Source organism: Schistocerca nitens, chromosome 1 (genome assembly GCF_023898315.1).
Source record: "Schistocerca nitens isolate TAMUIC-IGC-003100 chromosome 1, iqSchNite1.1, whole genome shotgun sequence".
NCBI lineage: Eukaryota > Metazoa > Arthropoda > Insecta > Orthoptera > Acrididae > Schistocerca > Schistocerca nitens.
The window spans coordinates 121,656,404-121,683,618 of record NC_064614.1 but is presented as its reverse complement, the minus strand read 5'-3'; the positions used below and the strand labels follow the sequence as shown (position 1 = coordinate 121,683,618).

The following is a 27,215-nucleotide window of genomic DNA, read 5'->3' as shown; positions in this document are numbered from 1 at the left end:
GGCCTGATATGAGACCACTCTACTTATATTTTGATATCTTGTAAAAAAGCCTTCTCCAGGTAGGAGATCGAAATACTTTGATGCAGGTAATTTGTTTCACCTAAAAGATTGTATTCAAACTAATATTTATTAATTGAAAGTATCTATTAAAATAGATCAATAAATTTCGAAACACACTGCTTTGACAAAATCCCATTTCAGATTTGTGTTCCCTCGACCATACACAATTGTTTGAGACACGGATCAGCAACAATCTGTTTTTATGTATTGGCACTTTTTTAACAATGTGTTTCACCCTTCTATCTCTTGTTAAACCAGTTTAAACAACTTATTATAAATATGATTTGGATACAAATAGAATGGTAACCTGTGGAGGGAACTCCAATTTTTTATAATACACTGAGTCTTGCATAAAATCAGTCTTCAGTGTAATTTGAAATTTTATAGAAGATAATTTGATTTAAAAGACATGTTGTAATTATGATGTACAGCTTGGATCATGCCATAAAAATAACATTACAAGCCACCATTACATAAGAAGCAGTGTCACTGAAGGTGAAAAATAACACGTGGCAACTGACCTGAAAGCATCAGGAGAGGCTGACACATGCTATACAATGGGACTGTATTTTTTTTAATAATTGCATAGTGCCAACACTGATAGCAGTCACATTAGTGAGAGTCAGGCAAATGTTTTTGTCTGTGCTGGACGTTAACATTATAAACCAGCATTTTGTAAAGCTTGTCTTTATTATTCAAACCACAATATCTCCTCAAAAATAATGAACACAACTATGAAAAACAAAGTTATTTATATCCATGGAAGTTGTGGATTTGGGCATTTACTAATGAGGTCTCAGTTAAAGGCTACAACACATATTTCTCTCTTATTTCTAACTATAGAAAATCCAGGATGGAATGTAACAACATTATGAGAAGGATAGTTGCTACTCTCTGTATAGTGGAGATGCTGAGTCGCAGATAGGCATAAGAAAAGGACTGTCAGAAAGTGAGCTTCCAACCAACTACAGTTTTGTCAGAAATAGAAAACACACACACACAAGCATGCACACGTATCTCACACACATATGACCACAGTCTCTGGCTTCAGTAGCCAGACTGTTGTCAGGTGTGTGTGGGGTGCGTGCGTGCGTGACAAAGGCCTTGTTGGCCAAAAGCTCACTTCCTGACAGACTTTTTGTTACGCCTATCTGCGACTCAGCATTTCTGCTATATGGAGAGTAGCAAGTATCCTTTTCATGATATTGTTACATTCTCTCTTATTTCTGTGTGTTGTTGTTGTCGTCGTCGTCATCTTCAGTCCAGAGACTGGTTTGATGCAGCTCTCCATGCTACTCTATCCTGTGCAAGCTTCTTCATCTCCCAGTACCTACTGCAACCTACATCCTTTTGAATCTGCTTAGTGTATTCATCTCTTTGTCTCCCTCTGCAATGTTTACCCTCCACACTACCCTCCAATAATAAATTGGTGATCCCTCCATGGCTCAGAACATGTCCTACCAACCGATCCCTTCTTTTAGTCAAGTTGTGCAACAAATTTCTCTTCTCCCCAATTCTATTCAATATCTCCTCATTAGTTATGTGATCTACCCATCTAATCTTCAGCATTATTCTGTAGCACCACATTTCGAAAGCTTCTATTCTCTTCTTGTCCAAACTATTTATCGTCCATGTTTCACTTCCATACATGGCTACACTCCAAACAAATACTTTCAGAAATGACTTCCCGACACGTAAATCTATACTCAATGTTAGCAAATTTCTCTTCTTCAGAAACGCTTTCCTTGCCATTGCCAGTCTGCATTTTATATCCTCTCTACCTCAACCATCATTAGTTATTTTGCTCCCCAAATAGCAAAACTCATACACTAAGTATCTCATTTCCTAATGATTCCCTCAGCATCACCCAACTTAATTCGACTACATTCCATTATCCTCGTTTTGCTTTTGTTGATGTTCATCTTATATCCTCCTTTCAAGACACTATCCATTCCGTTCAACTGCTCTTCCAAGTCCTTTGCTGTCTCTGACAGAATTACAATGTCATCGGCAAACCTTAATATACGGATTGAATAACATCGGGATAGGCTACAACCCTGTCTCACTCCCTTCCCAACCACTGCTTCCCTTTCATGCCCCTTGACTCTTCTAACTGGCATCTGGTTTCTGTACAAACTGTAAATAGCCTTTCGCTGCCTGTATTTTATCCCTGCCACCTTCAGTGTGATACCAAGACTAAATTATGGAAAGTCAGGAGAAAACTGTCTGCTGGTTATTACAAACTGTTTGAGGTTTAATTCTTGAAGTGTTTCTGGAATATGATGAGAGTTTCATCTAACTTTACATGAATGAAATTGTTGGTTTTATGTATGTACTACACGGCACTACGACTACTTTCTTTGTTCCAGTTATTACCGATATACATCACAGTAAAAGACTGATCTCATTAAGAGACTTAACATATACTTTTCAACTGTTCAAAGCAGGCAAGTGTGTTAGAAGTTTTATTTCTATTCAACTGACCACACTATTAACTCCTTTGCCAGTTTACAATTACAAAATCAACAATAATAAGAACTCACCCTCATACAACGATGCCTTTGCTGACGTACAGCATTCACTAATGATCTAATACGTGTAGAGAGTGGGTTGTCAATGTCCTGCAGGGATGTGCGATCAATATCAATCTGTGCTGCTGAATGAACACCAAACACGTTTTGGACCCATTCAACATTGACGTTTAAACCAATCCACAGGAACATGTAGATACCATTTTCTGCGAAAGAACATGTTACTGTTTAAACAGAAGTACAGGAAACAAATATATCAGATATCTAAAATACATGGGAACAGAACGACTAGCGTGTATTTACTGCAACAGAAAAATTTCAAGTGTTAACCAATAAGCACTTAAAAGAAAAAAAACTTAACTCAGCTTTCGAAACATTTAGTTTCTTTCACAGTACCAAAAGTTAGGTATGCCTCCTTAAGTACGTTATAGCAAATCTATCACCTGGGAATTTTACAATTTTTTGAATTGAATTTTCCTTTTGATATTATTTGAAAACTGTATCTGAGCCAGCTTCAATAAATTACTGCTAACAGCCAATAAATATTGCTATCAGAACCATTCTGATTCCATCAGGAAATCATTTTTATTTTTATTCTGGTATGTTGTGGGTTTATGGTGAAAATGGAGAGAGAAGAGGAAGAGCCAATAACAGTAGTGAGAAAGAAGGTGAAATTTGAAGATCCTAAAGCGTGCTCAATGATCAATGCTAACTGCATACACATGTAAGTTCACGAGCTACAATTAGTATTTTCGATCTTTAAGTGTTTCTACTGACAGTACTATGAATTTCACTTACCGAAGGCAAGTATAAGCCAGCCATTTTGTCTTCTTTAATTTTAACATTCTTTTCAAGCGAACTTTTGCTTTAACATTATCTGTTCAACTCTACTACAATTACAAAAATATAGGGTCTGGAAACAATATTTCAGTGTTACCAAATTTGGTTTCTTATGGATTTAAATGGGTGATGACAACAAAGCCAATTGTTCATTGAGAACATCTAAGCTCACTCTTTGAAGACAAACATACCAAATGGGTTTCCAATGCTATATGTTGAAAAGCATTCTTCCATAAAGTGAGGCCTTTAACACAAAGTACTGACTCCAGAGCCACCAAATAAGTCAGTGGTGCCCATAAATCACACTCAGAAATGGTGCAATATATATGAAAGATTAACAAAATTATAGCACAAACTAGCTTTAGTACATATGGGGCCAACAAACTTTTCTCTGGCCTACAATTCTACATTTGACCACCAAGTAAAAATATGATAATTTCAACCTCAGTCTCTTCCAGTGCACATATATTAATTAATTTGTTTCTTGAAAGACTAGTGTTATGCACACAAGAAGACAGGAAGAATGTTGAAGCTTTTAATCAAGTTTCCTGAGCCCTTGCTTATCAGAATGATAAAATTAATTTTAACAGAGATGCATTCTGGCATTAAAATATTTATAATGTTGCCCTCAGCTTTTGAACAAGATGTTTGTCTTGGTAGTTCTTACAAGAAAATGTTGCCAACAGTATCCTTCAGTTTCTATCATGGTTTCACCATGTGCCCACAGAAGGCTCCGAGTGTGATTCCTCTACAATTGCAACTGTATCACCTACATCTAACCTTGATAACTTAATCAGACTATAAATTCAAGCAATAACAGGAAGAAGATAAAATAGATAGTAAAATTAAGATGCTGATATGATGAATGAGATCACATTGACATGCTAGAAACTATTATTAATTTTCTAATTATTACACACAAGTTTCAAAACAGTCAAAAGCTGCCCTGCATCATTTCACATGATATTACTTTTTTATTAAATTTTGTCATATCTATTCTTCTTCCTACATAGAAGTCTCAGGTACTGACAGAAACAGTGCTCAACTCTTTAAAGTCATTAATGGAGGCACATCGCGAGTGTACTATTAGCAGACAGTCAGATAAGTGACTTAATATTTATCTGAACTGAATTTTGCATCTTTCTTGCTGCTGGAAAGAAATAATTAAGTAATTGTGGTAGACTTGTCTGCATTTTTACAGACTTTTGTCACACCTCTTGTCCCTTCATCAAATAAGACACAATACTCACCCAATAAATAGACACCATCATCTCTGATTTTGTCAGACGAGCAGCGGATTGGTGAGGGGAAATCGTCAGAATTAACGTCAATGTCATGTAGTGGCAGCAGACGTGGATAAAAGTATACTACAGATGATGGGATGTCCATTATTGTAACAGCTTGCATCGCAAAGGATCGATCATCCAGTGTCATGTCGGACCCTGCAAATGACAACACACATGACTACCACATAAAAGATAGTTTCTTATTTTCCATGGTGCTGCAAATAATCCTTAAAATGTATTCATGCAAACTAAAATAAAAAATGTAAAATAAGGGTAAGACAACTATTTACCTATAGAGGATTGGTGTGTGCCATACACAAACATGTAACAGGAAACAGTTAACACTAGCTTTTGAGTTCTTGCTCTTTTTCTAGTAAGAGTATATATAAAGAGAGAGAGAGAGAGAGAGAGAGAGAGAGAGAGAGAGACACTCTCTCTCTCTCTCTCTCTCTCTCTCTCTGCGTGTGTGTGTGTGTGTGTGTGTGTGTGTGTGTGTGTGTGTGTGTGTGTGTGTGCCACGTTCCCAATGCCCTATATTTTTCCGTCCAGGAATTTACATTATTGTTGTAAATTAAAATGAAATATATAAGCTCAAGAGACTCATCAGCATAAATTAACATAAAAAATAAATAATTACCTCCTGAGACAGCATCACTTTTGAGAACACAGTTAATATACAGAGGCAGCAGTTTCATGCATTCAGGGAGTATAAGCTGCCCAGCAGATGAAGGGCTTGCACAGTTCTTTCTATAGCAGGCCAACATCTGTGCACATCGATTCACAAGCCCATCCTTCACAGATTTGGGCGTAGATTCCAACAAGCGAACCACAACTAGAAAATGCCGGTATAATAAAAGGTGAAGACATTTTAGATTTTACCACTGCATCACACAAAGAAAATTAAATATAGAGCTAATCTGTGTAACTGTGCAATAGAAGGTCAACACTAGGTTGATCTACACACACTTAGATTTAGTATAGCATGTTTACTTACAGATCTTAGTAAACAATAATTTTGATTAGGTTTCAGTACTTAGGTTCTGACAAAATAATTCTCTCTCCATTATGTCTTCTGATACAGTCTTTTGTATTCAGATATCTGAAGTTTCTCAATTCCTGCTTCATACCTTAATGGTTCAATCTTTCTTCTTCATATTCATGTTTATCTTCATCTTTTCTTACATACTTGATCCAAATGCTCTACAAATATTCATGTTGTTTTAAGTTTTCTTAAATTTGTTTTGCATTGTACCAGCTTATTTACTGTTATTTTTATGAGAAACTGTGTCACTGTCTTACACTCTAATCAAACAGTATCTCTCAATGATTCTATGCTATTACATATGTCAAATCTGTATGTATAAACTTAATAATATGGCTTATAAACCACTTTGAAGTACCTCCTATTTCTGTTAAACCTCTGAAATACTACATTCCACTTCTGTTTATTACCATTTATCTACGAGCATAATGAATTACTGTTGAAACTGATCATGGAATTGGTCTCTGTAATTACATGAAACTAAAATAATTAAGTAATATTCTAATCTCGTTTACATAACACTATAAATAAAGTGAACATAGTTGTGCAAGGTGTTACAATAATATTAATAGGTCTGCATAGCCACTTTTACTATGTTACACTTCCTCCTGACAGACTGGGGAAGGTGCTTGCTATGGTCTGTTCCAGGGAACCATTGTTTACATAAGTTATTTTTGACATATCATAAGGCATCTAAATGAAAATGCCTGAACCACAAAGAAAATTCATCTCATTGTCACTGTAAGTATAAACATGTCAACAGTGTGTGAGACATTGTTTAACTGAAAACATAGCTGTAGGAACTGGGGAAACCTAAATATTTTTGCACAGAAACAGAGCTTCTCATGAGAAAGGAGCTTTGAAATGGCAGGTTTACAAACAGTCTAACAGAAAACTATTAAAACAAGTACTTAAGAGTCGTATTTTGTTTCTTGAACTTCAGAGACTACTAAGCATAGCTCATTACCTCTCTCTTCTTGTTATCAGCAATAATACATAAATTATGTAAACTGATATTTCAGCATAACAATTACTAATTTCTTGCTGATTCTCCATTTTTCAATGTGTCACTATTATGCATCACTATCTCTTGTGCGTTCACCCACCATAAACCCTGGACCTCCTGGCAGCAGAGCTAGTGTACCTCAGCACTATAACAGATAGCCGTTCCCAGGTACAACCATAACAGAGGGTCACCAATGGAGAGGCCAGGCTCCAGGGAACTCAGACCCGGGAGCAATGACAAACTGTGGCCCAGAGCACAGGTGCCCAAGCGGTGGTGGGACACGCTGCTGAGCATAATGCGCCCAATTTCAATGCTGCTTCAGAATCTGTGGCATATGGATCTTTCCCAACACCAGCTTCTCTGAATTATGTAGATGCGAGTTGTCCTTGTAACACATCAGCTGTTCCTATGATCTTACTGGCCTAAAACTATGCTAGCCTCCGTCCCACACCCATAGCCACACTCCCACAGGAACCTAACTTCACTTATCCGGCACCCACACCATCTTTTCCACCGTATCCCCATCCTTTCTTCTGATACCGCCTCCCGAGCCACTCTTGCACATGGCCATCACTGTTTGCTCCCTGATATCACCCACGGTCTGTGTCGCATTCCTGTCCTGTGCAACAGCTCCCTCTCCCTGCTTTATTCCTTTCCTGTGCACATGCTACCTACCTAACAGCCATCAGACACCCTTTTCTGTCTTTCTCCTCTCTTCCCTTTCTCACTATACATGAAACAACATCTCAACCCACTCAAGCTGCAGAACTGCAGTCCCAACTCTCTCTCTCTCTCTCTCTCTCTCTCTCTCTCTCTCTCTCTCTCTCTCTCTCTCTGTGTGTGTGTGTGTGTGTGTGTGTGCGTGTGTGTGTGTGTGTGTGTGTGTGTGTGCATGCTTACATTTCTCTTCTGCCAGGATTTATTTACTTGACATATGTTGTTGTTGTGGTCTTCAGTCCTGAGACTGGTTTGATGCAGCTCTCCATGTTACTCTATCCTGTGCAAGCTGCTTCATCTCCCAGTACCTACTGCAGCCTACATCCTTCTGAATCTGCTTAGTGTATTCATCTATTGGTCTCCCTCTATGATTTTTACCCTCCACACTGCCCTCCAATACTAAATTGGTGATCCCTCGATGTCTCAGAACATGTCCTACCAACTGATCCCTTCTTCTAGTTAAGTTGTGCCACAAGCTCCTCTTCTCCCCAATTCTATTCAATACCTCCTCATTAGTTATGTGACCTACCCATCTAATCTTCAGCATTATTCTGTAGCACCACATTTCGAAAGCTTCTATTCTCTTCTTGTCCAAACTATTTATCGCCCATGTTTCACTTCCATACAAGGCTACACTCCATACAAATACTTTCATAAACGACTTCCTGACATTTAAATCTATTCTCAATGTTAACAAATTTTTCTTCTTCAGAAACGCTTTCCTTGCCATTCACAGTCTACATTTTATATCCTCTCTACTTCGACCATCATCAGTTATTTTGCTCTACTACTTTAAGTGTCTCATTTCCTAATTAATTCCCTCAGCATCACCCGACTTAATTTGACTACATTCCATTATCCTCGTTTTGCTTTTGTTGATGTTCATCTTATACCCTCCTTTCAAGACACTGTCGATTCCATTCAACAGCTCTTCCAAGTCCTTTGCTGTCTCTGACAGAATTACAATGCCATCAGCGAACCTCAAAGTTTTTATTTCTTCTCCATGGATTTTAATACCTGCTCCGAACTTTTCTTTTGTTTCCTTTATTGCTTGTTCAATATACAGATTGAATAGCATCGGGGAGAGGCTACAACCCTGTCTCACTCCCTTCCCAACCACTGCTTCCCTTTCATGTCCCTCGACTCTTGTAACTGCCATCTGGTTTCTGTACAAATTGTAAATAGCCTTTTGCTCTCTGTATTTTACCCCTGCCACCTTCAGAATTTGAAAGAGTGTTCCAATCAACATTGTCAAAAGCTTTCTCTAAGTCTACAAATGCTAGAAATGTAGGTTTGCCTTTCCTTAATCTTTCTTCTAAGATAAGTCGTAGGGTCAGTATTGCCTCACGTGTTCCAACATTTCTACGGAATCCAAACTGATCTTCCCCGAGGACTTATTAAACTGATAGTTCGGTAATTTTCACATCTGTCAACACCTGCTTCCTTTGGGATTGGGATTATTATATCCTTCTTGAAGTCTGAGGGTATTTCGCCTGTCTCATACATCTTGCTCACCAGATGGTAGAGTTTTGTCAGGACTGGTTCTCTCAAGGCTGTCAGTAGTTCTAATGGAATGTTGTCTACTCCGGGGCCTTGTTTCGACTCAGGTCTTTCAGTGCTCTGTCAAACTCTTCACGCAATATCATATCTCCCATTTCTTCTTCATCTACATCCTCTTCCATTTCCATAATATTGTCCTGAAGTACATCGCCCTTGTATAGACCCTCTATATACTCCTTCCACATTTCTGCTTTCCCGACTTTGCTTAGAACTGGGTTTCCATCAAAGCTCTTGATATTCATACAAATGGTTCTCCTTTCTCCAAAGGTCTCTTTAATTTTCCTGTAGGCAGTATCTATCTTACCCCTAGTGAGATAAGCCTCTACATCCTTACATTTGTCCTCTAGCCATCCCTGCTTAGCCATTTTGCACTTCCTGTCGATATCATTTTTGAGACGTTTGTATTCCTTTTTGACTGCTTCATTTACTGCATTTTTATATTTTCTCCTTTCATCAATTAAATTCAGTATTTTTTCTGTTACCCAAGGATTTCTACTAGCCCTCGTCTTTTTACCTACTTGATCCTCTGCTGCCTTCACTACTTCATCCCTCAGAGCTACCCATTCTTCTTCTATTGTATTTCTTTCCGTCATTCCTGGCAATTGTTCCCTTATCCTCTCCCTGAAACACTGTACAACCTCTGGTTCTTTCAGTTTATCCAGGTCCCATCTCCTTAAATTCCCGCCTTTTTGCAATTTCTTCAGTTTTAATCTACAGTTCATAACCAACAGATTGTCGTCAGAGTTCACATCTGCCCCTGGAAATGTCTTACAATTTAAAACCTGGTTCCTAAATCTCTGTCTTACCATTATATAATCTATCTGATACCTTTTAGTATCTCCAGGGTTCTTCTATGTATATAAACTTCTTTCAATATTCTTAAACCAAGTGTTAGCTATGATTAAGTTATGCTCTGCGCAAAATTCTACCAGGCGGCTTCCTCTTTCATTTCTTCCCCCCAATCCATATTCACCTACTATGTTTCCTTCTCTCTTTTCCTACTCTTGAATTCCAGTCACCCATGACTATTAAATTTTCGTCTCCCTTCACTACCTGAATAATTTCTTTTATCTCATACATGTTATCAATTTTTTCATTCACTACCTGAATAATTTCTTTTATCTCATACATTTTATCAATTTTTTCATTATCTGCAGAGCTAGTTGGCATATAAACTTGTACTACTGTAGTAGGTGTGGGCTTCTTGTCTATCTTTGCCACAATAATGCACTCACTATGCTGTTTGTAGTAGCTTACCCGTAATCCTATTTTTTTTATTCGTTATTAAACCTACTCCTGCATTACCCCTATTTGATTTTGTATTTATAATCCTGTATTCACCTGACCAGAAGTCTTGTTCCTCCTGCCACCGAACTTCACTAATTCCCACTATATCTAACTTTAACCTATCCATTTCCCTTTTTAAATTTTCTAACCAACCTGCCCGATTAAGGGGTCGGGCATTCCACGCTCTGATCCGTAGAACGCCAGTTTTCTATCTTCTGATAATGTCGTCGTCTTGAGTAGTCCCCGCCCGGAGATCCGAATGGGGGACTATTTTACCTCCGGAATATTTTCCCCAAGAGGACGCCATCTTCATTTAATCATACAGTAAAGCTGCATGCCCTCGGGAAAAATTACGGCTGTAGTTTCCCCTTGCTTTCAGCCGTTCGCAGTACCAGAACAGCAAGGCCATTTTGGTTAATGTTACAAGGCCAGATCAGTCAATCATCCAGACTGTTGCCCCTGCAACTACTGAAAATGCTGCTGCCCCTCTTCAGGAACCACACGTTTGTCTGGCCCCTCAACAGATACCCCTCCATTGTGGTTGCACCTACTGTACAGCTATCTGTATCATTGAGGCACGCAAGCCTCCCCACCGACGACAAGGTCCATGGTTCATGTGGGGGGACTTGACATAAGGTATACCAATTACAACTCTCAACCATCAGCATTTGACTGTGTTGGGACCATTGCCATTCACATTGAATATTAATGAACTTGCAAACCATATTAATAATAACCTCAGACTTCCCAGATGATGCAATTATCTGTAATGAACTACTGTCTGAAAATAACGCATAAATATTCTATCAGATCTTGATAAGATTTCAAAGTGGTGCAAAGATTGGCAACACAGAGTTGTTGAAGAAACTGAAATGACAGACTCTTGAAGATAGCTGTGAACTATCCCAAGAGAGTCTACTAAAGTTTCAAGAATCAGCTTTAGATGGTGACTCTAGGAATATTTTGCAACCCCCTAGATCTGTATCACAAAAGGATTATGAGGATAAGACTAGAAAAAGTACAGCACACACGGAGGCATTCAACCAATCATTCTTCCTGCACTCCATACATGAATGGGACGGGAAGAAACCCTAACAACTGGAACAATGGGACGCACCCTCTGCCATGCATTTCATGGTGATTTGCAGAGTACAGATACAGGTGTAGATGTAGACTTACTAGTTTATTTGTACGTAATCATCACACACTATCACAATGAATGTGGTATTCAGTAACAGAACAAATTTGGAATATTTTTACTTTCATCAACAGTGCTCTATTCACACTTTCTACACCATCTCTATGGTGGCGGTTAGTCTGTCCATTTCTACTAAGATTTCTATTGTTACCATCTCTTTCTTGAGTTACATTTGGCCAACCATTTGTAATTTGTTTTCCAATGTTTAGCAACACTGAACAAATGCAGAATATTATATCACTCAAGATACAGGTGGTCTGGGCTCCCTATTTACATACCAATGTCCAATGTTATATCACCTCCTCCCAATTCACGTTCCCTCACCCTCGTCTTAAGCCACACACTGCCAGCACACGCACCACCTTTTCACCTTTCTCCCCCTCTGCTCCTTTTCTTTTCCACTCCCCCACCCGTACCCCATCCCCCTCCCAAAGACACTGCACTTGGCAACCTTGTCCTGCACATTCCAGTGCTCTCTGCCAGGGACTCCCCCCCACTCCAAACCCTGCTATCCCTCTGCCTTCCCTGCTCCACTCTGGAGTGCTGCTTTCATTCAACACAACAGTTGTGATCTGGATAAAGTGGCAAGAGGTAGCAATCGTGTGTGTGATGTGTGCCTGCTTCTGTGAATGTATGTCCATTTTCCTTTCTTTTCTGAAGAAGGCTTTGGCCGAAAGCTATATGTGCAACAGTCTTTTCATTGGACCTATATGCAACTCAATGTTTCATCTTTATGGTGAACAGCATCTGTTCTTTTCATAATTGTTTCCATTCCAACCTGGGCTTTCTACTGTTTGAATGTACTCATGTAGGCAAACAGGTGCGTCAAACATGATAATTTGCAATGTACAATGTGTGAAAATTGTAACTGACCTTGTTTTGAAAAGAAATTAATGATCGTGTCGAGATCACAGCTGCGGTATAGGTCTGCTAACTGTGAGCATGTCTTCAGAGACAAGTTGATTATGCGCAGTCGCCTTTGTCCACTGCAGGATGTGAACAGTACAGCCACCTGGATGTACACGCCATCTTCTTCTGTCAGTTTATCATCATGTTTCACCTCGACAGCCACAGCCTGTGCAATACATATATTGGCAATTCTAAATTACACTGAAATGCTTAAAAATATACTTTAACAAAATGTGCAAGCTTGTGACATATTTCAAAGTAATAAAATTTACAGAAACTGTGTACCACTTCTGAAGTACCAGCCATTAATTCTATTTGTATTTGTTATATACTACAGTGTACTGAAGAAAATATGCTTTTCTCTATTTACGCAACTGCTCAGTTATATCCACATTTGCTACAGATTTGAGTGACTTAAACATGCTGGTGACTTGTTTCACCAAATCCCACTAGTGTTGGGAGAAATCATTTTAATACCAATGTCCCACTTGTAAGGTCGACTGTTCACAGAATTGGCTTTACTTAAATACAGCCACTGTTTAAATTCCTGAAGAAACTCTCAGAACTGCCACAATTAACCTGCTGTTCGACTTGCACACATTTTGCAACGGATTCTCTGTCCTTTCTGAGATTTAGTCTCATTAAGAGTATCACAGCTCCTTGGACTGGCAGAACAATATTTACAATCTCTAAGTTCACACTGCTTTAAAGTAGAATAATATTGCAAAATCAGAGTTCAAAAATGGTTTCCAATACATCCGGGCTCATGTGAACATTTTAGGTCATACATGACCAATGAAGCACTTCAAATAGTTACTTGGGGAAACAGCAGAAATCTAACACTGCATATCTGCCATGTAACAAATTTAAATCACTCATTCACTCAAAGATGACAATGTAAATATCTGGTGTAATTGGTTAGGTAAGTCTTCTCACCTAGTACCAGCAGGAGAAAACACACATAAAGGTAACTAAATTTGCAAGCGTTTGGAGACAGTGGCTCCCCCCTCCTGCCTGAAGGCTCCAAGGGGAAGGAAGAAGGTGAAGGAAAAGAGTGAGGTTTAGGAAATGGGGAGAATTCAGAAAAGTCATCCAGAATGCTGGCTCATGGGAGACTCCCATGACCTGGGGTTCCAGGCAACTTGTCCGAGCTCTCCCTATTTCCTAAATCTGACCAGCCCTTTTCCTTCACTCTTCTTCCTACCCCTTCAACTCTTCTGCCAGAAGGAACCATTGGCTCTGACAGCTTGCAAATTTCAGTACCTTTGTATGGTATTTTCTTGCTGCTACTTTGTGAATACATTTTTTTATCTACTCAACTACATTATATTTTCAAAAACTGATAACTGTTGTTGATATATTATGCATATATTTAGTATTAAAATTCAAAAACACAGTCCACATTAGTTTTTCCATCACATAACAATATGCCCAACAAACGGTGAGTGGAATCTATGTATATGAAAGAGAAATCTCAAGCTGAAGGTCAGCTAATCTAATTTTATCACAATGATTATTAGTAAAAATGCTATATGCTGCATAAGGTTAGCAATGATTACATGAGAAGAAAAATATCTGCCTTGATTAAGTGCCTTACACTGCAAGGAAAGGACAGTCAAATGGCTACAATGACTTATCTTAAACAGAGCATGGAAATAATGATAAATACCTTATCACAATCAATACTAGCAAGTTCCATATCTGTAGTGTTAGACATGAAAAAGTGACCCGCAAAGTCTGTTGCTCTAACACCTGTCGACGTTCGAACTCGCATGATAGCATCAAACACCACAGGTCGGCTGACATCATGCTTGATGTCTGCTATTAGTCTCTCCCCATCCAAATCTGCCTGTAAATAACCAAAACATAATTGCAGCTCATTTTATGCATACAGGTAAGTTTCAAGAAGCTGGGTAAAAATAATGACTTCACAAAATTAGCACAAATAAGTATCACTCTCCTGTATCGCAACTGACTTCAATATTTTGTATTAAAGGTCAAGGAAATTAATATGATGAAACACACTGAAGTGTTTATTTTTGTGCTATTAAACGGAGTGTGTTTTCCACTGCTGTTTTGTAGAATAATCTTCACCAAGTTCTGTTAGCAGAACAGCAGTTAGAGCCAGAAAATTTGTTCAGTTACGGCAAACAGATTAATCATCAGTTTACTGCTGCAACTTAGCTTATTTTAGTCATGACAAAAGGACATAACTGGGTCATTGTATCTGTAACTATCATTCCAAGTCATGAGCTATTACATGTGCAAACAATACACTCACATAATTGTACTGATTATAAACACGTTTTGCCACACACGTGTCTGTAATAAGAAAGCAGAAGCCAAATAGCACTCACTTCACGGAAAACGCTTATTTCAAATACTGTATGGTTAAGCTAGCAAATTAGGACAACCTGTGGGTTCCTCAGACTGGTTCATCCCCTCTAAATACTATTTCCACCTTTACACAAAAGCAATTACTGAAAGCTTTAAGCAGGGACAGTAAATGCCTCCTCTTTTTTTTTGCTATAGTGTTACAATTTGATCGACCACACTTTAAGAAATTCAAGCTGCCATTTTTATATGCCTACAATTAAATAAATTTACGATTGTTTACACATTCAAGAAAACTGCAAATGAGTGAATTGTGAGTGTGGACTGCACTTAGAATTGTGGTGCAAATTATTTTGCAGGACGCAGAGGCTACAAATTACATCATGTTAGAAGATTTTGGAATTCTACAGTCTGCTTGACTGTAGTCTTAGGGTTAATGGTCACTTTCTTCAGGCTCATCAACATTACTTTTTAGTACAGAAACTGACAAATTCTTCAATCAAAATATTAACATAATGGTAAAGAGATACTAAGGAAAGTGTAGTGTACACATGGTTGGGGAATAGCTACTTTGTGGACAAACACTGAAGACAGTTGAAGAAGATGAAGCCCAATGGTAGATTTATGGTGTGTGGGCTTTTAAATACATAATTACAGTTAGCGATTTGTACACTTTCATTCTGTCTCTCCACAAAACATTCACACACTGCTCATGTTGTCATATAGCAATATGAATAACAATTATTATTATTATTCTCTTAATTTTCACATTTTCCTGATTTAGGGGGAAACTGGACATGATAAATAATCATCAGTCTGTTTGGTATGTGGGGAAAAAATCAATTTTAATATGCATCTTAATTTGAAAATACCATTACTGTAACTGCTATCACTTTTATCAGTCAACTAGCTTTTGTTTTAGTGTACTTGTTAAGTAAAAATCTAAACAGTCTTGAATATTCTGTTATGGTGACAGTATTAAACTTCACAGATACTTCATTCTCACAGCGTACAATACTGCTCCTTACCTGGAAATATGTATATTTGAATATCTCTCCACCACTAAGCCTGCAGACTTGTCCAATGGTGGCAAGATCAATATAAGAATTGTTGAATATGAAAAGATCCACACTGCAGCCTGCTCCCACACACTCCTGGCCCAAGTTGTTGTAGAAAGTTATTTGTGGAGCTGAAAGACAATACCACACTTCAAATTACACTGTACTTATCCAAACTACTTTAACAGAACCGCAGCATGTAATTACAAGCTTTCATTCAAATTTAAAATGGAATTTTTTCCTTCACTTCACTGGTCATAGGTAGAATTGCAAAAGCAGTATATTACATTCCTACATAGTTTGCTTCACCAGAAATGCACTTTTCTCCTAGACAGACAGCTAGATAATGTCTTCATCAGAAAAAGGAGAGGCACATTACTTCAAATATGCGCATTCTGCTAGACCACTACGTTGTTGCTGAATGTGTAATTGGTTATTGCCTCCACCAGAGAATGGAATGAGGAGGAGTCAAATGAGGATAAATTAGGACTTCAGCAAGTTGTTAAAGACATGTCAAGTGAATGTCATGGAATTTATAGCTGATTAAGGCTGCTGTATTCACTCATGAATAGTCATGCTGAAGAACAATGTTAGAACTACAGGGTGTATCAAAAAGAATCATCCAATTTGATATGTCTATATTTCTGAAACTAACAAACATATGCAATGAATTTGGTTTTTTGATGAACGGGAAACTCAAAAAGGTTCTTTTTTTTCCATGTGTGTTCACAATATGCCCCCCTTGAGATGCAAGTCGTGTCAATGTGGTACTCAAATTGTTCCCACACTACAGCGAGCATGTCTTGAGTTACAGCTGCTGTTATGCAACATCTCAGTTCATTCATTGTTGTTGGTAACAGAGGCACATAAACAGATGCACTTCCAGATGCCATTGTGGTACCTAGCAGGAACCGTGTAAAACTCTTTAGAGTTTGCTCTTTCCAACATTACGCTGTTCACGCACATGTCACAAATAACAAAATAGTTATGATTTTTTAAAATCTGATGATTCTTTTTGATACACTCAGTATGTTGCTTGCATAATTTCCTGCAATAGGAAGCTTTCATGAAAGCAACAATTTGCAGTGGTATGCAGCAGTCACTGTTACCTGCAGAGAAACAAAATCAATGAGTAGTATGCTTCTTGAACCCAAAAATCTAGTTGTTAGAATTTTCTTTAGTAAGAGAAATTCTTCGACTGCATACTCTTTGTCTTGTTCCCAACATATATAGTCAGATACACAATTCATTCCACATAACAATTCATCATCTTTCTCAGCTTGACTCAAATAGACATATCTGCAAGTAAAAAATTCTCTGTGTCGCATTCACTAGAAATGGGAAATTCCCAAAATGTTTTTTTGAGAGTTATGTTGTGAATACACCCTTCACTTAAGCCTATATCTGATTAGACATTAACAGTGAAGCCTGCACCATCTTCCACAATGTTGCCAATGACAGCAATGCTGTCACTAGTGGCTTGATCCCAGGCACTGTTAGGGAGTTTGTTTTCAAGGATAAACACACAAAAATACTTTGGCCCAGTCAAGCACTTCCATCCTTGACAGTGTAGCACCTGCAAACTTTGCTCACCGTCTTGCAAAATATCTGAAGGGATAACACATCACTTCACAAGAAAACTAATAATAATGTGATGTACAGCACAGACATGTACGTCCCACTCCTTTCTGGTTACGACTTATGAGGTAACTGCCATAGTGGGATAATGCAAACATATATATACTACCAATGCATCCCCATTTAGTCATTTCTAGTGCACTACATTGCTACCATCTCTTCCCACAGCACAACACAAAGGACAGTTTCAATCTGAATGGTCCTCATCCATTAACTGATAAATATAAGTAAATGGCTCCAATGACTTGGATCTGAATGAACAGCTCATTTACAAAATATGTACACAGAGGAAGAGTAATGCTGCTTACACTAAAATCGTCATTAAATTAATTATGTCAGTAATTATTATTAAGTAACAATGCTACAAATTGGTACTGAGGCTCTTGTACAAGGATGTAATTACCAATTAAGCACTTCTATTTGCTGACATGTGTATTTCTAGTTTGTGAAGCATCCATCACACTTAATTCTATACCTCACATCAAATGTGCCATTTTATAGTGGCTCCTCTGAATCTACAAATACATTACAAACAACACATTTTGTAGCTGCTTTCAAACATGGTCATTATAAAATGAAATACAATGCCTTTACTCGGAAACATTCTGCAAGGTACAAACTAAAGTATTATTTTCATGCACAATCATGGCCCTTCTTTATGATTGTGTGTACCCACAACAAATGTTTAATTGACACATGGCTATATATGATACTCTCAATGTAACAGAATAATACTGTTAACTGGAAAATCTCAATGTGATCCATTTTCTGCATTTAGCTGTAAGAGTCTGAGTAAGATGACTCAGAGGATAGAAGGATGTGTGGGTGTATCACCTTTAACAGTATAACACTCAGAGTTTTTCACTAATCAAATGACCAAGTGGAATTCAGATAGTATCATCCCCTTCCAGCGTTTTTGTGTTTCATACACACCGCTCTAATACTTCAGCACTCATCACCTCTTACGTTATAAATGTCTTGCAATTCATAGTGAAGATAGTAGCACTGACATCTTCTAGAAGAAGTGATCTGTTGCCAGTTTCACTTTATTGGAAAGAACAATTCTTATTTGTTGAAAAAAAAAAAAGTTGTCTCAGACCCTTGTAGGATATATTTAATACACTGAAGAACTACAGTATGCAATGTCACTAAATGTATCTTAACAATACAGCTGTATGATGCAAGACAGCAACTCATTGCCACACTGATGGGCAAAGTACAACTGTAAATATGAGGCAGAAATCATACGTAGAGCTTCTGTATATTCTTCATATGTTTAAATTTCAACTATCAAATGAGTTTCAAGCATCTAATTTTACATCACTGATGTGGAAGAACTGTCAACAGATATGGCACTGAGAGCAAGCTATACAGTAACACACATCATTCCAACAACTGACACGCCATTTCCAATTGTAGGTTTGCTTTTCCAAGAAAATGGACAAATTCTGTCTATTTGAAAGGGATCTTGGTACACGGAACCAAAATTTTTGGATTATCTTTCCTCTTAGAATTACCTCCAGACACTTTTCTTGAGTAATCAGTAAAATATTGTCCAATTTCAGGAGTTTTTCAGCACCTCAGTAGTACAGAAAATGAATTTAAAATTTTAGCATTCTATTTTCAATTGCACCAGATACTGTACCTTCAGAAATGCAATTAGAAGTGATAAAATTTACAAAATTTCACACTACACAAGGATAGGGATGTTAGTGCTATTAATTTACAATGTATATGCAGAAGTGTTTCCTAGACTTTATAAAAATGTAGCCAACATCATGTCTACATTTGAGTCAACAGGTTGTTGCTAACAACTCTTCCCTATCCTGAAGAGGATAAACATTACAAAGAATTCCCATCTTCATGACCCAGTACAGTATTCTGTGTCTTGTGGCAGCAGACACCAAATATTTTGTCACTTTTAAATAAAATGTAATGTTCCAAAAACACAATGAAATTTTAATATTTTTTACTTGAATTGAATTTTTCTTTTAAACACATCCTGTTGCAATGTTTCTGCTTGATCATGATTATTTTCTCCTCATTAGTTGGCAATGTTGTGCACACAATATTGACTTGCCATATGCGACATGTCTACTCATCACTACTTGTGGACACACTATGTCCAATTGCTGTTCAACAGGTGTTTGTGCTGCATACTGAGGCAATATTATGGCAAACATCCAATATCAGTTTCATTTTCTTTCACAATTTTTTTTAAATTTAAAAATGACTAGATGGTTTTTGGTCTTTCTTGTAAAGCTTGTTGCTATAATCGTTTGAGCAGCTCAAACACATTTCATCCTAGCCATGCACTTTAAAATTTATAATGTGTGTACATGTAAAATGTGTAGATCTCAAAAGCATTACATCTACATCGCTACTCTGCAAGTAATACTTAAGTGCGTAGCAGAGCATTCATTGAACCACCTTCACACTAATTCTCTATTATTTCACTCTTTAACAGCATGTACAAAATAATAATAATAATAAAAATGAACATCTATAGCTATCAGTGCAAGCTCTCATTGCCCTTATTTTATTATGACCGTCATTTATCCCTGCATAGGTTGACAAGAACAAAATATTTTTACACTCTGAGGTAAAAGTTGGTGATTGGAATTTCATGAGACGATCCTGCCCCAGTGAAAAATGGCTTTGTTTCAATGATTTCCACACCAAATGCCGTATCATGTCTGTGACACTCTCTCCCCTATTTCTTGATAATACAAGACTGCTGCCCTTCTCTGAAGTTTCTTGATGTACTCCATTAATCCTACCTGGTAAGGGTCCCACGCCACACAGCAGTACTCCAAAAGAGGATGGACAACTGTAGTGTGGGCAGTCTCTTTACTAGACCTGATGCATCCTCCAAGTGTTCTGTCAATAAAATGCAGTCTTTCATTCACCTTTCCCACAACATTTTCTGTGTTCTTTCCAATTTAAGTTGTCTGTAATTGTAACTGAATTTATGGCCTTTAGATTTTATTGATTTATCATGTGACTGAAGTTTAATGGATGCCTTCAGCACTTTTGTGGATAACCTCACTTTTTATTATTTACAGTCAATTGCCAATTTTTGCACCATAGAGATATCTTAATTAGAAACCTTACAAACAGCAAAGCGGCAATTTTTTTTAGAGATACAGGGTACACTTTGACAGTTCATGGATTTTATTGTTAATAGCATTTTGAAATGTAAAGAAAATGGAGCAGCTGAAATTCAAGTGCTTGCATCAGCCAACCACAGAGATTACATATTTCCTACACAGCTGCCAACCTGGAAAGTTAACTTCTTTTACTGCAGTAATTACCCAACATGTAAAATATATGTAATTTCTCATTCATTTAGTGAACAATTATTGACACTACCTTTGTTTCTTGCTTCACAATGCAATGTTGTGAAACATACCAGATTAAGTCTAAAGAGCCAAACTACTTACAAGACCTATTTATCTGTACTCTGCTGTCTCTGCACTTCAGCTGATTTAACAGCCAAGTTTATGTATCTAACCCTCTAGTAGTGTCTTCATTTCTGGTGGCAGCCTTCCGTACTACCATTCAAGACTTCCTTTCTCATTTGCAAATTTCTCCTGTGAAAACTATGATTTTTCCAAGAACATAAGCAACAGCAGTGCTAAATATATCTGAGCACTTTTATTCTAGAAACATTTGAAAAGACAGATCACATGCAAAAAGCAAGCAAGCACATATCATGCACACATGACCACCATCTCTGGCAGATCGGACCAAAATTCAACTGGTCTGAGCTGCCAGAGTTGTGTGAATTTATGTGTGTATGCATATGTTTCTTTTCCTGATGAAGTCTGTGGCCGAAATCTTTAATTTTGTGCCTGACTGCAACTTGTCAACTTTAGGGTAAGTAGCAATCTATCTTTTACTTAAATTGTTGACATTCCATCCCAGAGTTTCCATTGTTTTATTAAACACACTTTTGTAGCTTAAAAACACTGTTAGAGCATTCAGAGACTGTGTGATGTGGTAAAAGCTAATCTGACATGTTATCATTATTGCAGCAAAATGTGAAGAGAGACATACCCAAGACTGTTTTCTCTTTTTCAGTTCCAAGCAGCTTCCTATCATCCCTGTTCTTGAGTTTACCAGGGGCTTCGGCAATTGGCAGTGATGAATTGAACACCAGAAGCTTGCCAGCACATTCTGCAGCCTGGAAAAGAAGTTATATTATCTATTCCTCATTGACCAACATTTTCTATTATAAGTGAAATAAGTAAAACACTGATACTGTTTACAGCTTGTTTATTGGTTAAAAAATAAATTTGAAATGACGAAGGACAATCCTAGGCTGGAATACGGATTGACACACATGGAATTCCAGCCATGGCATCAGGAAAGTGGCACCCCCCCCCACTCTCTCTCTCTCTCTCTCTCTCTCTCTCTCTCTCTCTCTCTCTCTCTCTCTCTCTCTCTCTCTGTGTGTGTGTGTGTGTGTGTGTGTGTGTGTGTGTGTGTGTGTAGAAGTCCACATTAAGGTGCAAAATAATTGGCTCTGAGCACTATGGGACTTAACATCTATGGTCATCAGTCCCCTAGAACTTAGAACTACTTAAACCTAACTAACCTAAGGACACCACACAACACCCAGTCATCACGAGGCAGAGAAAATCCCTGACCCCGCCGGGAATCGAACCCGGGCGTGGAAAGCGAGAACGCTACCGCACGACCACGAGCTGCGGACTGCAAAATAATTCTTTTACATCCTGTAAGACTGTATCAATAGACTGTATCAGAGGATAATTAGTATCATTAATGAAAATGCACATAAAACTGCTTTAATTGAAGGATACCGATACAAACAAAATTCTGTTTTTGAAAATTTTTTTTTCAAATTTTTGCTAAACACTGTTCACAATGAAGTCAAAGGAAATGGCCATTGTTGAAAATTCATTACAAAATGCAATATGCCAAGATGGTGGAAATACGAGCTTGGCAACAGTTGAAAGTAATGCGCCAACTCCTGAACTGGCCGATGGCTACCAAAACAAGCAGGTTGGCATCGATGTGCAAGGGCTCTGAGGAGCTCCCACTTTGTAAATGGGGCAGTATAGGATTCATTGTGGCGTGTAGTGAACAAGAGGACTTTCCCTTCCAGCTGCTGTTTGAGAGTGTGAAAGGCTGGGGGGTTAATTCTCTGACACAGAGGCTCGGCAAAGTGCTCGGCAAAGTGCTCGGCAAAGTGCTCGGCAAAGTGCTCGGCAAAGTGCTCGGCAAAGTGCTCGGCAAAGTGCTCGGCAAAGTGCTCGGCAATCGTGTTTACATCGGTAGATAACACGCCATTTATGTTAACACCGGGAACACCTGTTGGGATCTGACACCCAAAAACATGTCTGATCTTTGCCCAGACTTGGGAAGGTGACGTGTGGCACCCAATGGTCGAGACGTATCTCTCCCAACACTCCTGCTTCTGTCATTTGATAAGTTGGCGAATGTGGGCACGGAGCCATGTAAAGGCTATGAGGTGCTCGACGGACGGGTGCCGCGTATGTCACTGTACAGCTCACCGACACTCCGTAATGCTTCAGCGACTTCCGGCGTCCACTAAGGGACTGCCTTTCACCGGGGGCACCCTAAAGAGCGAGGGATCATGTTTTCTGCCACAGAAATGATTGTTGTAGTCACCTGCTCAACCATCACATTGATGTTCCAGTGTGGGGGAGATTCAACGATGACAGCAGAGGTGAAACTTTCCCAGCCTGCCTTGTGTAAAGCCCATCTGGGCAGGCATCCGTGGGCCTGATACCGGGGCAGTGACAGGAAGATGGGGAAGTGGTCACTACCACACAGGTCATTATGTGCTCTCCTGTGGATAGATGGGAGAAGTCCTGGGCTGCAGATTGATAAATCAATGGCCAAGTAACTATCACGAGCCACACTGAAACGTGTAGCGGCCCCAGTATTTCAGAGGCAGAGGTCAAACTGAGACAAAGTTTCGATGTCTCTACCTCAGCCAGTAAGCACAGGGGTTATGGGTGTTAAAATCACCCAAAAGTAGGAAAGGTTAAGTGCAGTGGTCATCAAACGTTTTTGGGCCAAAACTAACAATATGATGTGGCACCTCGGGCCACAGATTTCCAATCTTTTTATTAGCTGGCAAACCATGTAAATGGCGTGTTATGAACCTCCAATAGACTAGCTATAGTAAAGAAGCAAGATGTTTACCACTGACTTTCTAGCACTTATCATTAAAGTCTATACCGTTCGGACCACTACGTGTAGAATGTTCTCAGTTTCAGATTGTTGCCACCATCAAAAAACCCATAAATTGTAACACTGTAATTGCCTTACGAAATGTTGGTGCGTTGTCTTTATGAACAGATGGTTAATAACAGCAAATGGACTTATACTTAAATGTTTGTGTCACATGAGACACGATCACAACTGTTTTCTACATGTTTTGAAAGTCATTCTTCTTCAACTCACTTAACTGAACTACAACAGCCTTAATTTTATTTCATACTAGATGAGGTACCTGGCATTGGCTAGATATGTATTTATTCCGATCTTACGTTATTCTGTCTCTTCTGTCCTTCACTCTGTCGTCCATCTTGACTTATCCCTCACTCACCCCATCTCTTCACCCTTTTATCTGTCCATTTTGCACTCCCCCTGTATGTATCCATGTCGTCCTCCCCTTTCTCCCTCCACATTACCATCTCCCAACCCAATACGACGTTGCCTTTGCTTACCCCATAATATTTCTTTGTTGTTGTTGTTGTGGTCTTCAGTCCTGAGACTGGTTTGATGCAGCTCTCCATGCTACTCTATCCTGTGCAAGCTTCTTCATCTCCCAGTACCTACTGCAACCTACATCCTTCTGAATCTGCTTAGTGTATTCATCTCTTGGTCTCCCTCTACGATTTTTACCCTCCACCCTGCCCTCCAATGCTAAATTTGTGATCCCTTGATGCCTCAAAACATGTCCTACCAACCGATCCCTTCTTCTTGTCAAGTTGTGCCACAAACTTCTCTTCTCCCCAATCCTATTCAATACCTCCTCATTAGTTACGTGATCTACCCACCTTATCTTCAGCATTCTTCTGTAGCACCACATTTCGAAAGCTTCTATTCTCTTCTTATCCAAACTAGTTATCGTCCATGTCTCACTTCCATACATGGCTACACTCCATACAAATACTTTCAGAAACGACTTCCTGACACCTAAATCTATACTCGATGTTAACAAATTTCTCTTCTTGAGAAACGCTTTCCTTGCCATTGCCAGTCTACATTTTATATCCTCTCTACTTCGACCATCATCGGTTATTTTACTCCCTAAATAGCAAAACTCCTTTACTACTTTAAGTGTCTCATTTCCTAATCTAATTCCCTCAGCATCACCCGACTTAATTTGACTACATTCCATTATCCTCGTTTTGCTTTTGTTGATGTTCATCTTATATCCTAGTTTCAAGACACTGTCCATTCCGTTCAACTGCTCTTCCAAGTCCTTTGCTGTCTCTGACAGAATTACAATGTCATCGGCGAACCTCAAAGTTTTTACTTCTTCTCCATGAATTTTAATACCTACTCCGAATTTTTCTTTTGTTTCCTTTACTGCTTGTTCAATATACAGATTGAATAACATCGGGGAGAGGCTACAACCCTGTCTCACTCCCTTCCCAACCACTGCTTCCCTTTCATGTCCCTCGACTCTTATAACTGCCATCTGGTTTCTGTACAAATTGTAAATAGCCTTTCGCTCCCTGTATTTTACCCCTGCCACCTTTAGAATTTGAAAGAGAGTATTCCAGTCAACATTGTCAAAAGCTTTCTCTAAGTCTACAAATGCTAGAAATGTAGGTTTGCCTTTTCTTAATCTTTGTTCCAAGATAAGTCGTAAGGTCAGTATTGCCTCACGTGTTCCAACATTTCTACGGAATCCAAACTGATCTTCCCCGAGGTCGGCTTCTACCAGTTTTTCCATTCGTCTGTAAAGAATTCGCGTTAGTATTTTGCAGCTGTGACTTATTAAACTGATAGTTCGGTAATTTTCACATCTGTCAACACCTGCTTTCTTTGGGATTGGAATTATTATATTCTTCTTGAAGTCTGAGGGTATTTCGCCTGTCTCATACATCGTGCTCACCAGATGGTAGAGTTTTGTCATGACTGGCTCTCCCGAGGCCATCAGTAGTTCTAATGGAATGTTGTCTACTCCCGGGGCCTTGTTTCGACTCAAGTCTTTCAGTGCTCTGTCAAACTCTTCACGCAGTATCTTATCTCCCATTTCGTCTTCATCTACATCCTCTTCCATTTCCATAATATTGTCCTCAAGTACATCGCCCTTGTATAAACCCTCTATATACTCCTTCCACCTTTCTGCCTTCCCTTCTTTGCTTAGAACTGGGTTGCCATCTGAGCTCTTGATATTCATACAAGTGGTTCTCTTCTCTCCAAAGGTCTCTTTAATTTTCCTGTAGGCAGTATCTATCTTACCCCTAGTGAGACAAGCCTCTACATCCTTACATTTGTCCTCTAGCCATCCCTGCTTAGCCATTTTGCACTTCCTGTCGATCTCATTTTTGAGACGTTTGTATTCCTTTTTGCCTGCTTCATTTACTGCATTTTTATATTTTCTCCTTTCATCAATTAAATTCAATATTTCTTCTGTTACCCAAGGATTGCTATTAGCCCTCGTCGTTTTACCTACTTGATCGTCTGCTGCCTTCACTACTTCATCCCTCAGAGCTACCCATTCTTCTTCTACTGTATTTCTTTCCCCTATTCCTGTCAATTGTTGCCTTATGCTCTCCCTGAGACTCTCTACAACCTCTGGTTCTTTCAGTTTATCCAGGTCCCATCTCCTTAAATTCCCACCTTTTTGCAGTTTCTTCAGTTTCAATCTGCAGTTCATAACCAATAGATTGTGGTCAGAATCCACATCTGCCCCAGGAAATGTCTTACAATTTAAAACCTGGTTCCTAAATCTCTGTCTTACCATTATATAATCTATCTGAAACCTGTCAGTATCTCCAGGCTTCTTCCATGTATACAGCCTCCTTTCATGATTCTTGAACCAAGTGTTAGCTATGATTAAGTTATGCTCTGTCCAAAATTCTACAAGGCGGCTTCCTCTTTCATTCCTTCCCCCCAATCCATATTCACCTACTATGTTTCCTTCTCTCCCTTTTCCTACTGACGAATTCCAGTCACCCATGACTATTAAATTTTCGTCTCCCTTCACTACCTGAATAATTTCTTTTATCTCGTCATACATTTCATCTATTTCTTCATCATCTGCAGAGCTAGTTGGCATATAAACTTGTACTACTGTAGTAGGCATGGGCTTTGTGTCTATTTTGGCCACAATAATGCGTTCACTATGCTGTTTGTAGTAGCTAACCCGCACTCCTATTTTTTTATTCATTATTAAACCTACACCTGCATTACCCCTATTTGATTTTGTATTTATAACCCTGTAATCACCTGACCAAAAGTCTTGTTCCTCCTGCCACCGAACTTCACTAATTCCCACTACATCTAACTTTAACCTATCCATTTCCCTTTTCAAATTTTCTAACCTACCTGCCCGATTAAGTGATCTGACATTCCACGCTCCGATCCGTAGAACGCCGGTTTCCTTTCTCCTGATAACGACGTCCTCTTGATTAGTCCCCGCCCGGAGATCCGAATGGGGGACTATTTTACCTCCGGAATATTTTACCCAAGAGGACGCCATCATCATTTAATCATACAGTAGAGCTGCATGT

The 27,215-nt window shown here is 38.7% G+C and overlaps 1 protein-coding gene across 3 annotated transcripts in view; it reads right to left on the bottom strand.

Moving 5' to 3' along the window:
- Window positions 1-27,215, bottom strand: part of LOC126242504 (protein transport protein Sec24C) — a 121,328-nt gene that overhangs the window by 6,345 nt on the left and 87,768 nt on the right. For all 3 annotated transcript variants that reach the window (XM_049948093.1, XM_049948092.1, XM_049948094.1), the window contains exons 11-17: window positions 21,526-21,652; window positions 15,799-15,959; window positions 14,106-14,285; window positions 12,401-12,602; window positions 5,355-5,549; window positions 4,682-4,873; window positions 2,604-2,797 (exon numbers count right to left, since the gene is read on the bottom strand). In XM_049948093.1, coding sequence (XP_049804050.1) covers window positions 2,604-2,797; window positions 4,682-4,873; window positions 5,355-5,549; window positions 12,401-12,602; window positions 14,106-14,285; window positions 15,799-15,959; window positions 21,526-21,652 — 1,251 coding nt within the window. The remainder of the gene's footprint in view (window positions 1-2,603; window positions 2,798-4,681; window positions 4,874-5,354; window positions 5,550-12,400; window positions 12,603-14,105; window positions 14,286-15,798; window positions 15,960-21,525; window positions 21,653-27,215) is intronic.